This window comes from Pan paniscus, chromosome 9 (genome assembly GCF_029289425.2).
Source record: "Pan paniscus chromosome 9, NHGRI_mPanPan1-v2.0_pri, whole genome shotgun sequence".
Taxonomy (NCBI): Eukaryota; Metazoa; Chordata; class Mammalia; order Primates; family Hominidae; genus Pan; species Pan paniscus.
Window position 1 is genome coordinate 121,747,791 of NC_073258.2, and position 15,780 is coordinate 121,763,570.

The 15,780-nt window shown below is 35.9% G+C and overlaps 1 protein-coding gene across 5 annotated transcripts in view; it reads left to right on the plus strand.

Annotated features, from left to right (window-relative positions):
- The window catches only part of LOC100980308 (tubulin-specific chaperone cofactor E-like protein), a 170,742-nt gene that overhangs the window by 12,607 nt on the left and 142,355 nt on the right, over positions 1-15,780 (plus strand). For 4 of the 5 annotated variants that reach the window (XM_057299275.2, XM_034933907.3, XM_003819975.6 and 1 more), the window contains 2 exons: positions 9,003-9,152; positions 10,851-10,990. In XM_057299275.2, the coding sequence (XP_057155258.2) occupies positions 9,020-9,152; positions 10,851-10,990 (273 nt within the window). In that variant the 5' untranslated portion in view covers positions 9,003-9,019. Of the gene's footprint in view, positions 1-8,661; positions 8,760-9,002; positions 9,153-10,850; positions 10,991-15,780 lie in introns of all 5 variants that reach the window. The other variant, XM_034933906.3, reaches the window with a different exon arrangement.

Genomic DNA, 15,780 nt, shown 5'->3' on the forward strand with positions numbered 1-15,780 from the left:
GGATCAGAAATTTCAAGGGCTGTGTTTATGTATGGTGGACTACAAGCATGAGAGTCAGTCATAGTTGCTAATGTGCAGTTATTGATGAAAAAAGTTTGTGTCTTTGTTCAACATCTAAAGTGCCTTATATGCAACGTAGTTCTTTAGTAGAAAATATAGACAGCTCTGAGGCTGTACTTCTCACTGATAACATAGTCACAGTTTTAGATATATTTGTCACTAATACAATGAAATAAAGAAGTTTTGATAGGTATTTTAATGTTTGTAGTGCTTTTAAGGAGAAGCATAGTACTGTGATACAAGAAGAGGGTGGTAATGGCTGATTGATAGCATAATTAAAGGAATGATCAGGAGTCCAAATTCACATTTCATCTGGCAGTGTTGGATTTTTAAAAAACCTCCTACCAAGAAAGGTTGATGTGCCACATTACTACACTTGCGTATAGTGTAGTATACAGTTGAGCAGGAGACTTTGAGACATAGGGTGGTTCTTAGTAGGGTGTGAAATCGTGGTGGCATGGTGTGTTATGATAAGGGATTTATCAGCTACACTTATTTTGCTTTTAGAATGCTAAGAGTTAAGTTAGTGAATTGGCTAACTATAATTCTACAAAATAGTTTTAAAAGTTTATTAGAATTAGTTTATTTTCCTTTTCATCCAAAGAGAGCATCCACTTAGCTATATTACATAATGCTCAAGGGTAATAACTGAGATAGAATCACAGGTATAGATACTTCAGGATAAATGAAATTGGAAGTGCCATACAGAATGAGACCATCCAGCCTAATTACGCTGACTTGGTCAATGTCCCAGAAGTGTTTATATGGGAGAGATAGCTGTCATTCATGACTTTAGCTCCAAAAACTTACTAATGGAATACTTTATAAACCTTAAAAATGATTAGGTAGATATGCACTTCTTGACATGGAAAATTTTTCATGGACTATTTAGCAAAAAGGCAGGTTATAAAACTATATATCTAATCTTTGTGTAAAAATTATATATCTACATAGCATGGAAAAAATGATCTGGAAGGATACACACCATGAGGTGCATCCTCAGGCTTCATGTGCTTGTGAAATCTAAACCAAAGTCTCCTGGTGTGGATGTGGCTCTGTGCTTCAGATATGAAAAGCTTTTGATAATACTTACTCACATTATTAGCTTAGCTAATAAAAAGGGAAACTACATGGTAAGGTTACTGGTTTTGTTGTTGTTGTTTATTTATTTTCAATTGGAAATTGTAAAAAATTCAGAATGAATTTTTTTTTTTTTAGACGGAGTCTTGCTCTGTCACCCAGGCTGGAGTGCAGTGGCACGATCTCGACTCACTGCAACCTCTGCCTCCCGGGTTCAAGCGATTCTCCTGCCTCAGCCTCCCAAGTAGCTGGGACTACAGGCACGTGCCACCATAACCGGCTAATTTTTGTATTTTTAGTAGAGACAGAAACCATTTCGCCATGTTGACCAGGCTGGTCTCGAACTCCTGATCCCAGGTGATCCACCTGCCTCAGCCTCCCAAAGTTCTGGGATTACAGGCGTGAGCCACTGCTCCTGGCCGAACAATATATTTTTTAAAAGCAAATATTTAGAATAAAGCTCGTTAGTAGACCTTTATTCGTTGATTTATTTCATCTTTCCTGGAGGGAAAAATATGTAACATATACATATGCTTTTACAGAATAAATCAGTCTTTTGGGGGATACTCTTAGGCTGCAGATCAGAAAGACTGCTTTAGAAAACAAAACAAAAATTCCAGCTACTTAAAATGTATAAGAATCTGGCAGAGTTTGGATACAGTGGATAATTGTTCAAAAGAAGAAAGCTTTTTGGAGATGAGGTTAGAAGAAGAGTTCACAAAGTGAAAATTTAATGGGCTTAAAAAAAAAAACAAAAACAAAACTTGAAAAACTTGAGAAAGGTAGCAATCCTGAGAGGTTCTTTGAAGATAGCTGGGAGATTTTCCTCCTATGGCTTTGTTTTCTTAGTTTTTGCTGACCTCCCCCGACCCCCTGCAAATTCAGGCAATACATTTCTCTTTTGTCTTTTTTCAGAAAAAAAGAACAACTCTTTCTTAACCCTTATTTTTTTTCCACCAACTGTCCCACCTCGTCCACTTTCATTTAAGCCTCTCAAAGGTATGCTTGCTACTCTTTTCTCGGCTTATTTACTTAACTCCCTATTCTATGGATTCTGTTCCGTTAACTGTACTGGAAGTGCTTCTCCTAAGGTAAACAAACTCTTAGTTGCCCAGTCCTTTACTGATTTTTAAATTCTCATTTTTGACCTCTCTCTATTCTGCATAAAGATCAATAACCCTCATCCTTGCACTCTAGTCACTGTAATCTCTCAGCATTTTTCTTAGTTTTATCTTTGCAGGATAAAGTCTAGACCAAGAAAGTCATGACCTTACTGACCGCTGTCACCTCCACAGTTGAATCTCCTGCTTTCCCCCTCATCAGCACACATATTTTATGTTTTAGCAGTACAGCTGATAACCCTTGTTTCTGGTCTCTTGTGTTTGTTCACGTGCTGTTGTTTCTTGTACCTGGAATGCCATTCCCCACCCTGTCAACTAATCTTTATCTTTCAAAATGGCTCAGGATTCACCTACTTCCTTGATCACACTTCTGAAAGTTAATCACTTCTTACGTTGAATTCACTATTTCTTGTCTGGCTTATTTTAGATATGTGTTATCTCATGTATTTCCTTCTAGAGTGTGGATGCCCTGAGGGCAGAGTTTGGATTTTATTCCTTCTCACTTTCTTTAGTGCTTAGCATAGTGTTTGGCGTAGATTTAGCATCTGGTACACGCTTGTTGAACTGAACTAAATGAAACTAAGCTCTGTGAAGGCACGTATTTTAAAAATAAATGAATGGGGGAAATAAACCTAATTGGGAGAATTTGTTAAGGTATGAAAATGAAACGAGATGGCAGAGAAAACAATGTATTTGTTGTCTGCATTTTTACTAAACAATTGGTAAGGAAATTCTCATTCTCAGGTTGTCTTGTGAAGAAAACAATTACCCAAATGGATAGCAAATCACTAGAATGAAATGTCATCTGACCCAAGGAACCTAAAGGTGAAATTGTGGAGCCTTTGACAAATTGTTTACCTGAAGTTTTGTTTTCAAATAGTGGTAGCAAAATATTGGCAGTAGCTTTTAGAGTGTAGTTTTTTCTGCCCTTCTCTGATGAATAGATAGGATTGATTCGTTGTACAAATGGGTCCTTGTCAAATAACTGAAGGTAATTTTAAACTACTTGAGAGTATTTTCCTTTTCTCCATTTTTGTGAAAGCTATGAAAACTTCTTGAAGATTTAGCCCCATCCTAAATTAATGCACATTTGAATTATTGTGATTTCTTTTTCAAAAGCACAAATCAGTTCCCAACTATCTACTATTGTAGTAACTTGAAACCTGCAGAAATGGCTTCCTGCTTCAGGAAGCACCTCTCTTTCCTTTTTTAATCTCTACAGTCAGAGGTGACAGAGAGGCCTGAATCTCCCAGCCATCTTAAGGCATCACACCTCCTTAGCTTATGGCTCCAGAATCAGCAGAATTTGGGTCAAATTTGGGTAATTTGGATGAAAGATTTGGGTAACTTGTATTAACACATTTAACTTGGCTAGCAAAGGAAATGGAACTGTGCAAGCTGAGGGTATTCTTCCAGCCCTTTGGTACACCCCATAGTGGAGCTTTCGCTTTGCCCCTGTGAAAGCCATGGTAAAGAAGGGCAGAACGCTGCTGTGGCCTTGGCAGCCTGCTCACCTTCATCTCATTCCCTCCTGTTAGTTTCACTGCGGTTTGGTTCTCAGGCTTGGATATGCTTTGTTTCTGCTTGCTTTTTCTGTGCTGATGTTGTTTTACAAAATTATCTATTTCTGTTTAGCTATCTATTTTATTTCTCTTTTCTTCCTCACTCCCCAGTTTCTTCAAAATTAATATTTTATATTCTACATACACAAATTCCAATTTGGAATTTTAAAAATAGAAATATTATAATAATGAAGACATTAAAAAACCCTTTGACAAACTATTAGGTCATTTCCAGATATGTTACTTAAGAACATTTTACATTTCAAAAAGATGATGTATGTACATGGTGAATTCAAGTTGTTCAAAAGGGTAAACATTGGAAAGCAAACCTTTCCATTCGTATTCCTCATTTCTTCTCTCTGGAGTCAACTGTCGATACTACTTTTATTCATTTCTGTTTTATCCTTCCAGAGATAGTCTATGCATATACAAGCAGATAAATCTATTTTTATAAGATTTAAAATGTACGTTTTAGCACTCTGTGGGGTACATTTTATATCTTTTGGAATTAGCTAGTGAGGCTGGCAGTGTTCATACTTTATGAAGTATATTACTCTACGCTGTTTCTTTGTGAAATAAGTATTGACCTTGCATACTTATTATACAAAAGGATCTATCTTATATGTTTCCCAGTGTTAGTGGTCAGACATGGCCTACTTTCTGTTTTCAGTTGTGTTGAGCTTCTTACTAATTTTGACCTAACCCGTTTATTGGGAACATAAAGTACAAATTGTTTGCGTACTTAACCTCAGTAGTGGTTAAGGGTACTAAGGTGACTGGATGTTCTGTTCTGATTTTAATGTAATTGGCGAAAGTGTACTGAGCACCTTATCCTCCAACTCATACATTATTCTGACTTTTTCCAAGCACTTTACAAGAGTATATTATAGTCAGGATCTTGAGGCACAAACGAATTGAAATTTTCACAGGCCCACTTCACAACTTAGTAATGGAAGCAAGCAATATCACCAAAGATCCCTGGCTCTCTGGCTTTCAGCACCAATTCAGAACAGTTTTACAAATGCATTAGAACTCTGCTAACTATAGAGGTAGTCTGATGTAATTTGACACCCATTATTTCCAAAATGTCATAGATTACCCTCCCACCCCCCAAAAACCTTGTAAAGGCTCTAGTGAAAGATCTTTTTCCATCCTGTATTTCCTCATTTTTCAATCTGTTAGGTTTTCAGCCTTTTTTCCCACCGTTAGGTTTTCAGCCTTTTTTCCCACCTACTGTTCCTCCTCAGACTGCCCCAACAGATTTTGAGTAGAGTTACATTACCAATCCATTTCACAATCTTGATGTTCTAATTCAAAACCTATGTATTAATGTGTGCCCATCTGCATTCCTGGAAAGCTAATCCAATAGTGTATCCTGGAAAATGACCAATGAAGGTACTTGGTGTTGCTTTTCAGTCAAAAAAAAAAAAAAAAAGAAAAAGAAGTCTTAAAAAAAATCGTATTTGGAAGAGTTCTTACAGCATGGGACCATGAGGAAAAGCTTTTAAGTTCCCATGTTTGCTTGCTTACTAGCATTTTAACTTGAATACATCTTTCCTACCATCCCTTTGTTTCTCTGTATTTAAATTGTATATAAGATTATTGCCCTTGAATTGTGTAAGTTTGAGTTTAAGTGGTTCTGAAGGCTCCACACAAAAGGTGCTGCTTAAACTCAGTGACATTATTTTGACAGTGACAGTTCACCCTCTCCACACACTTTTTATTCTTTTGAACTGCTGATTGTATGAAAGAACAATGTAACTTCCCTTGGCTTTTTTGTTAAAAATTTCTAAAAATTCTGTTGGCATTCTGCTTGAGACAGGTTTTTTTGGTAATAGCTATAGTGCCTGTTGCTAGTGGCATAGCACCTGGTCTATGTTGTCTGCTGTTGGTGGTGAGGAGTTTACATTGAAAAAGAACTTTTCAACCTGAAGTTCCCAAAGCCCTAGCTGAACACAACACAGTTCAATTTTGACACACTCAGCATTGGAATAGAGGGCAGCCACTATATAGACACTTAACACTGTGTGGATAGAAAGAACAAAGTGTCTTGTACTAAAACAAACTCTATCTTTTAGCTTACAAATGGGAATCTTGAGCAAAGGGCAGCCCTCTATTTTCAAGGTCACTTTACTCATTATGATATTGATGCCATTTATCATGAAAATTTTTGTTCAGTGGATGGGCATGTGCTCAGTGAGCATCTCCTGTGTTCTAGGCATTTGTAAATTGATTCCACAAAGTCCAGTAGATCATGGTCCTGGTAGTAATCTAGGAAATGAGCCAAGTTTAACAACCACTTTCATATTCATACTTTTTTCAAATTCTTATTACAAACCTGAGAGGAAGGTTTAGACCATACATAAGTGAGAAAATTAAAGTAGGGAGAGATTAGATAATTAGCCTGTGGTTTACCCAGCTAGGGAAAGAGCTTAAATTTCCTATGTCCATGTGCTTTCTATTGTACTACAACTTCCTCTTAGAATTAACATTTATATATTTTAGAACTTTACGACGGCCCTTTAATCCAACTAGTGCATTTGTATATTTTAGGGCTCTACAGCAACCCTGTAATCCAGGTAGTAGAGATGTTAATACCTTATTTTATAGTTGAAGACACTTGAGATAACAGTGACTTGCCTGATGGCACAAAACTATTATGTAGTCAGAACTGGGTGGGGCGTAAACCTGCCCTTCATCCTGAATTCTCTGCCCTTCTCAGCACCTGAGAGGCTAGCGATTTTAATACTCGGCAACATTTATCAAACCGTTACCATGTATAATAAACTATGCCTGATGCTATGAATTGATACTGAAAGAAATAGGATTACACAGTTCCACTACCCTTTTTAATGTAATGGTAGAGATAGGATAACCACATAAGAAAAATACCTAACGTTCATTATAATTAAACAATATAAGCAAAAGTAAACCAGTAACTATAGTGAAGTAAATATGTCACCACTAATGGGAAGCAATTTGAAGCATTATCTGGCTAATATCAAACAGCCTTCTGAGAAGCTTTTCAGTGCTTGTTCCTGCTAGTTTCTTCTAGGAAAAAGTACGGGTGGTGATTTTTCAGCCTCTTCAGGGCTACTGGCTTCTTCCTTGTAATCTATAACCATGTTTGGGTCTTTCCTATTTTAAGATATAAAATCTTGACAGTTGCCCGGATTCACCACTCTCTTACCATCCCATCTTCCTTCTCCACTCCCAGCAAAACTTCTCAAAATATTGGCTAAACACTCTACTGTCTGGCTGTTTTCTTTCTTTTTCTTCATGACTCTGTTTCCTCTGCCTGTCCCTTAAATATCAGTGACTATTGTCTTATTGTCCTTATTCATAACATTTTATATATCGTAATGGTGTCCAAATCTTCATCTTTAGCTCATTTTTCTCATTCAACTCCAGATTGTTTCCCTGGATGTTTCACAGGCACTTCAAATTGAACACGTATAAAGTGGAATTCATCATTTTCTTCTGTAAAACTGGCTCTGTTCCTGCTTTCTTGTTAGTTAATGGTATCACCAGTCACCTGGTCACCTGAACTAGAAACCCTGGGAGTCATTTTTGACTTTACCTTCTCCCTCAGCCCCTGTAATTTCTGAATAGCTTGCTTTTTAACATGATTGTGAATCTGCCTCTGCTTTCTATTTATTCTACCACTGAATCACTTCAAGCTCTCACGATCTCCCTGCTGTGTCTTTGCAGTATCTTCCTAACTCTTCTCCCACCCTTCAGTCTTGTTTCCCTCATATTCATCAGCTCCATGATTCTCAGGATGAGTTTTCCCTAAAACTTCGTTGTTGTATTCCCTTCCTTAAAACCTTTCAGTTTTTTCCGTTTCCTGTAGGATAACATTAAACCTCCTAATGTGGTATACAAGATCTCCTCTGAGGCTCCTAGTTAGATGCTCCTGACAATGTCTACCATTGCCAGGCTGCTTTGGCAACATCAGATATTTTGTGCTTACTCATATATACCATAATACATTTTGACTACAGTTCCTTTTCTTATGATATCCCTTCTTCTCTGAGTACTCTAGAGCCTGTATATCCTTCTCCCTACTGATTATTTTAGTAAAAAAGCCTGATACCTAATAGTTGAAATTACACAGGTCAATTTTAGCTGCCTATATTTTGATTAATATGCATCATAGGCCAGCCCCTTAAGTAATGAGTTATCAGGTCGTTAGAAGTTAGCATGTTGTTTAATATTACCTGTTTTAATGTATGCATGAGTCCTTCTCAGTACTCATCTTCTCAGATGCTGGAATCATTCAATGTTTGGACCCTTAGCTGATGCTAAACAGAAAGGACTCTACCCAAACTCAGAACCAAAAGAGATGACATTTTGTATTATTTAGGATTAGGTCCAGTTATAGGTAACTAAAAAATTGAGAAGAACAATGGCTTAAGCAAAATAGGTTATTTATCTGTCATTGAAATTTCCAGAGATATGTACCAGTATGGCAGCTCAGTTACATGAAGTCCTCAGGGATGCAGAGCCCTTTCAGCAATTCGTCCCACTTTTCTTAGTGTATATTCCTTGGGTTCATTGTCTGGTGGCATCAGTTTTCTAGGCAACAGATGGGGGAAGGAACAAAGGAGGGCAAGTGGCACACTCTGGTCATCTTTTAAGGATGACTCCTAGAAGCTGCCACAGAATACTTGGTTTCTAGCCCATGAGCTAGAACTTAGCCAGCACTCATTCCCAAATACAGTTATCCAGTTAAAGGTTCTTTTACTATGGAAGAAGATAATGGATTTTAGGGACAGATATTAAAGGATTCATCCAAACTATTTAGCCTGATGTTCAATCTGTACCTTCTTTTTCAGACCTTTCTTCAATTACTTATCCACATGAATCCTATGTACCAGCCAAAAGCCTTCTCATTGCCCTTGGTTGGAAGTGATCAGCTCCTCTTCTAAATCTTGTAATAGTTTTCATCTGTATTGCAGATATATGCTCAACTGTTATTGCTGTCATTTGTCTGTATATGTAGCTTCCCTAAATTGTAAGCTGTCACCACAGTATATGTTTCTGGGGTCAGTAACTAAGTATCATATGTCTTGCAATGCCTAGTCTAGTACTTTATACATAATTGGTTTTCAATAAATACTTCTTATGTGAGTAAATACATACTTACATAATTTGATGATTTCTTGGTTTCTTGTAGCATTTTAAGAAAGAAAGATGGATCAACCTAGTGGAAGAAGTTTCATGCAAGTATTATGTGAAAAATATAGTCCTGAAAATTTTCCTTATCGCCGTGGCCCGGGGATGGGAGTCCATGTCCCAGCCACACCTCAGGGCTCTCCTATGAAAGGTAAGAAAGATGGGACCTAAAACACTTATTTAGTGGAGCTTACTTAGGATGTTAAATCACAGTGTTGCCTTGTTTGCAAATGATTTATTTTATTTTTAATTACAGTCAAATAGTCTTTCCCCCTTGTTATGATTTCAGTTTTCTAAAGAACGTAACAGGACTGGTTTTCCTCCAGATTGATTAAGAGATGTTTTAGTTGCATGTGTATGACAAGAATAATATTTGAGTGATAATATTTCAAATGCATATTCTTTTATGGAACATAGAGGGTACAAAACAGTACAGGACTGGCCTGTGCCCTCCAGGACCTCATAGCCTAATTGGTTTACAAGACATTCACATTTACAAAGGTAAATAAACACAAGACAATTTATGTTGAGCCAAATGAATGGTATAGTGACTTGGAAAGAAATTGAAAAGATAATTAATATGATCAAGAAATGATTCAAAGCTGTGAGATTTTAACTAGTTCTTCAAGAATGTAGAATTTGGTTAGAGATGAGACACATTCTAGGAGAGGGATTAGATGTGAGCGAAAATCTGTAACTAGAAGTGTGCAAGGTATATTTTTGCTTGTCTTTTAGCTTAATGTTGCCATTAAGAGTTCTTGGAAGTAGTTTTTTGTAATTGTGGGGGATTAATATTGAATCACTGTTTTAGTTCTTACTTTCAAAGGTTACTGTTTGCTGTTTCTAAATACAATAATTTTATCTCTACGTAACCTGGAATGGCAGAGAGAAGTGGATTTCTTACTTGGTAATTTTTTTTTTCCGGGATCCATTCCCACTGTGATAAATATGTTGCTGAAAGTAGCAAGTTGAAAACCATGTAATTTGAGGTCTCCATTAATAAAGTACTACCTTGATGAGTCCTTGTTTTATACCAAATGGGAAAAGAGTGGTTGCATTCTCATGTTTATCCTTTCTAGTAGAGATTGTAAGAGTGATTTTATTGACACATGTGTTTTTGAACCAGGCAGTAGTCAAAAAGTTGTTACCTCAGTTTGACCAAATTCAATGTTAATAGGTTAAGACTGAAACACTTTCTTCCATTACAGTTATATTTTTAAAGAAGGCTAATTTTCATAAGGGACAAATTCTGTAGAGATATGAAATGGAGATAATTGATAGACGAGAGAGAGATGTAGAGTTCTGAATGGATCCACTTAAGTGAAGAAGATTTCTTGAATGATATAAACTTAACAGAAGTGATTTAGTAGATTAATGGTTTGAGATGATTTTCAGAGGCACAAAAGATAAAGATACACATCAGATAGAGAGAAAAGAGCCATCCAGAATACTTTGGAACTAAATTTCAAAAAGAAAGAATTGAGGCCTATAAGAAAGTACTGGTAGTCCACACATGAATTTCATGGATCTCTTGTTCAGATGATAAGATGATAGCGTGGATGAGGGCTCTGTTGTTGGTGATTGAGATAAACAATCCTGCTATGAGTTAAAGCCTAGAGGACTTTTTTTGGTGGTATGGGTGCAGTACTTCTGAACTCCTCCTGGGCAATAACTGGCTGTCTCCTCTTAGGATTCAGTACCCTTTGGTCCCATTATATCCTGTATTTTCTAGATCCTTATGTAATTTCACACAGTTTGATTTTTGTTTCTTGACAATTCCTGGGGGCTGAACATATGTAGACAAGAATTTGGCTGATATAGAAAACATTTTGTGTCTCTCATCATTCAGATCGCCTCAACCTCCCAAGTGTACTAGTGTTGAACAGCTGTGGAATAACCTGTGCAGGAGATGAAAAAGAAATTGCTGCTTTCTGCGCTCATGTGTCGGAACTAGATCTTTCTGACAACAAACTCGAAGACTGGCATGAGGTGAAGTTTTTATATTGCTACATTTTAGTGAAAAGCAGCAATAACCATTGTGTCATTGTTTATGTTATTATATGTTCTGCTAAATTCTGTTCTCACTTGATGTCTGTATGACTTCTTGTTGTCTGTATATCTTATTGTCTGTATGTCTGTATATCAAGATAAATAAGGCCTATAATCCCAGTGCTAAGGAGGCTGAGGCAGGAGGATCACTTGAGCCCAGGAATTCAAGACCAGTCTGGGCAACATAGCAAGAACCCATCTTTAATTTAAAAAAAAAAAAAAAAAAGGCAAATAACTGACTCTATCTATGGTGATTTTTCGTTAGCTTTGTTATTGTTATTGTTGCTTTGTTATTGTTAGTTTGTTTTTCATTGTTCATTTGTTTTCATCAATCACTAAGGAAATTTAGGCATCAAGAGGTTGATTAGTCTTCGTCAGCTTAAACTGCTAACAGTGCATTAAATTTTCTACTGTTTCACTAATTTATACATCCTATGCTCATTCTCTACTTCTACTTCAATATTTATTACTGAAAATTGACATAAAATTGTTGAAACTGAGAATATATATAAATATATTTATTCTTGTTATTGAAATTTATTCAAATATTTTACAACTTTTCTTATATTATCAAATCCCTTGGGTGGTTTGACATAACTGATGTCTTGATCTCAGAGTAACTATAAACTACACACATAGTTTGTAAAAGTACACAAATACAGTTTTGTAACATTCTCTTATTATTATATGTAACATTACCTACCTGCTTATAACATTACCTGATAGAAGCTACCCTGAAGAAGAAGGTTAAAATGTTCTTCCTACTTGGTTCATTCTTCTGCCTTAATTTGGGCTCTTATTTTTTGATTTGACTTTAGGAAGATTTTCCTAATGGGTTTTCCTGGATCCGGCTTTATTCTGTTTCCGCTAAGCTGTCTTCCGTAGTGCTACCACAGACTCCTTTTAATATATGACTCATGATTATGACACTGTCCTGCATAAAGGCCTACAGTCACCTTTCTTTGCCTAGAAACTAAAGTCTGACTCTATAAGCATGACCCTTCATCATATGGCCCTTTTCTATTTCTAGAACTTTTTCTCCCTCTTTAGCCATATACTTTTACTTGCAGCTCATGATAAACTCAAAATAAAAAGCTTCCTTGCTTTTATTCATTCTGAACCCACTGCTCTCTTTCTTCTCTTGTCTACCTGGCCACTTCCTATTTATCCTTCAAGACTTGGCCCAAGTTGCTATTCCGTTGTGAAATTTTCCCTGGCTGTCTCACAGACAGAGTCAGATTATCCCAGAGCACCTACACTATACCACTGTGAAAGGATTTATCACAGTCTTGTATAATGACTTGCTTACTTGACAGTTTTCCTAATAGACTATGAGCTTATTCCAAGTGGAGATTTTTATCTTTTTTTTTATCATAAGCCCAGCATACCAAGTAGTCAAATATTTGTTGAGTGCGTTAATGATTAAATGATTATATCTTAAGGATTAATCAAGACCTCTTGTTCCAACTTTTCCTGTGATCTTAAGAAATTTACTTAATCCTTTAGAGCTTTAGTTTGCTTATCCATAAGGTAGGCTTGCCGATAAAATTAATCATTGAAACACTTAGTAGATATTGAATGCTATACAAATCCTAAGACAGATTTCTTGTTTAAGAAAAACCTATCCATAACCTAGTTTTGGTAAGCTTTTCTTACATTTCTCTATTTTATGCCCTTGTTTAATCTGGTAACTGTGTTCTTGGTTATATTTCCTACTTTTATTAGGATTTTAACCAAAATTCTTTGCAATGCATGTCGCCTATTTCTAAGTGATTTATTAACATATGCAAATTTATAGGGCTATTCTAAAAAATAATTTCTATTTGTATATATATTTATTTACTTATCTGAACAACTTGTATAGTTTACTGTTTAACAAATTACAGATTGTGCCTTCTTGGTCCTCTGCAACGTTTAACTGCCATGCATGCTTAATCTGCACTTCAAATTTGTTTCTTTGGAAATAAAAAATTTTACAAAGGTTTTGTGCTTGGACCATGTATATAAGCTTTTGCTATTGGTGGGAACAGTTTAATAGTGATGTAGTTGCTACCTCAGGAGGAAGATGTGTGTACTATGGATCAGTACACAGTGTGTACACTAAGTAATTCAGCATTTTTCCCTGCTTAGACAAAGGTCTATGTTAAATTTTTCTCAAGCCACATTGACATATATCCAGAGGGTCACATACTTATTTATACTGTATTTGTACTCAGTTTGTATATTCCTAAGTGCTCTATAGTCTGTTTTCAGGCAGTTTTCAAGTAAATATTTGTTGCTGCTGCTTTCAGGTATCCATTTTCTAATTTATTTTTGTTTTCATCATTCCTTTATATTTCCTCTTTATCCTTAACTGTAGTTGATCCCAGTCTTCTAGAGGATATATCAGAACATAGAAAAGGGAGAAATATGACAAAAGAATGTTGATTTTTAGGATTGATTAAACTTTTGGCCAGGCTACAAATGCTTCATAGGTCGCCTGTTTTAGGACATTACATTTCAACCCCATTATAACCCATATATCTGATTACCAAAAAGACAATTTGTCCTTAGCCATTAACGGAATTTATTTCAGCCAGTATTGATAGGGCAATGTGGAACCAGTTGTATAATTTTTCCCTTAGTTTTTTGGATGACCAAGAATATTATAGGTTATGAGTAACTTCTTTTGTAACTTAATTTGCTGGCTGCTATATATCCAGAGACTAAGATAAATATGGATGAGAAAAGTAATACTTCTGGGGAGGCAAAGATTTGTCTTCACCCTTCTAAAATTGGGCACCTATGTTTAAAAATAATGCATTTTTTTTAGCTTTTGACTTGAATTTTTGGCTGAGTAGATCTTTGTCTGACCTTTCCCAAGGTACCTTCTTTTTACTCCATTCCTTATCAAAACCATTTTATAAAAGAAATTAAACCTAGTGGTTCAGAGGAGGGAGGAAGTAGCCACTCAGGTAAGGTAGAGAATAGCTTAGGTACAGATGACAGATTGTTGTCTTAAAACCCTTTTCTCATTTTTCTTAAATCTTCAGTTTCTTCCTTTTTGGAAGCCAAAGTAAAGGGTCCCCTATTACATCATAGAATTGTAGAAACCTAAAATGTGATCTGAGTTCATCTCCATGTTTCTGCACATGAGCATACTCATTCCAGTTAGAGGAGTCTTTTTTATTTTTAGAATTTAAAAAAGAGAAGTCAATATACTGCCCTAGAAACTCATGGAATGTTTGTCGGCTTTTGGTACTGGGAAGTTTTTCTGTCATAAGTAAATTTATCTGTGTAATGAATATTATGTCTTCCTGAGTCTTATCAATTTGAGGTTACTCAAAAAAACCTTTTTTATTTTATCCCTTTAAAGAAAATATTCATTTATTTCTAACATTTGTTATTTTTCCTGCTTGAATGATTAAATTCTAGTCCAGTTTTATCTTTTAGGATATTCTAGGGTTAACAAGTCATTATTCTGAATATTAATTTTCACTGTACAGTAATGCTGATGCAGACCGTGATGAGTACATCATGTATCTGCTAGCCTCGGGAAATCTCCCAGAAATTGTTTCAAAACCCTTAAATTATCTATTTTTTAAAGCGTTTTCCTCTTTATTATAAAAATAAAATATGAGTGGTAGTAGTTAGCAAAGGGTTTATGTTTTTTTTTTATTTAACTGGGGTTGTCCTATAAGTTATTCTTCGTGCTTTAGTTGGAGCATAATTCCTGTCCCCCTCCAACCTCCACAAAGAGGTTAAGTATAGCTGGTAAGCATCTTCTGTATGAAAGTTCTTCGTATCGGTATTCAATCATAGAATGCAGTACAGATTGGTTCCTGCATGAACTATTTAGCTGTGTTTTGGTCACAGACTAAGCTCCAAATACTAGCCATATATTGTACAAATGTTTGGTACCATTTGATCACAAAAGGGATCAAGCAAGAGAATATGTGCACACTGGTGTAAATTCCTTACACTTTAAACAGAAGCCTAGTGTATTTTCTCTAAAAGGCAGCTCATTTCTTCATTTGTAAAATGAGGATAAAAATGGTACCCACTTTATAGGGTTAGTGTGTGGAATAAGTGAAATAGTGAATGCAGGGAACCTTTTCTTCTCACCCACTCTTCTGAAACTTCTTGGAATTAATCTACTTCTCACTGATTTTAGAGCTCCTGAACTCAATGTTTACACAGTAGATCTGATGTAAAGTACAGGTTACTTTTTCTTTCTACCCATGGTTCTCCCTCCTGGATACTCTTTTGGCATTACTTCTGGAGCTCTGAAAAGAAAGATATTCAGGTTGCAACCCTGAAGCTTGTCCCACCTATGAAGCTTCTGATTCAGTAATTATGGTGGAACCTTGGAATCAGCATATTTTAAATTCTGTCAGTGATTCCGATGGGTAGCTAAGGTTGAGATAATGGTTCATATTATGCTTATGTTCATAATAGTTACATTTATTAAATGATTTTTTGCCATTAAGTTATTCAATAAATAAGTGTCCACTATGCAGTAGTGAAGTAGGTAAGTACTATATCTGCTTTTATAGAGCTTACATGCTATTGGGGGGTACGTAGGGAAACAAGTTTCAAAAAAATGTGTCACTTGCTATGCTAAGCACTTTAATGTGTATCTCATTTAATCCTACCAACAGATGGGAACTATTTTCCCTATTTTACAAATGAGGAAACTGAGATTTGGAAAGATTAAGTCACTTGTCTGAAATCACACAGCTAGGAAGTGT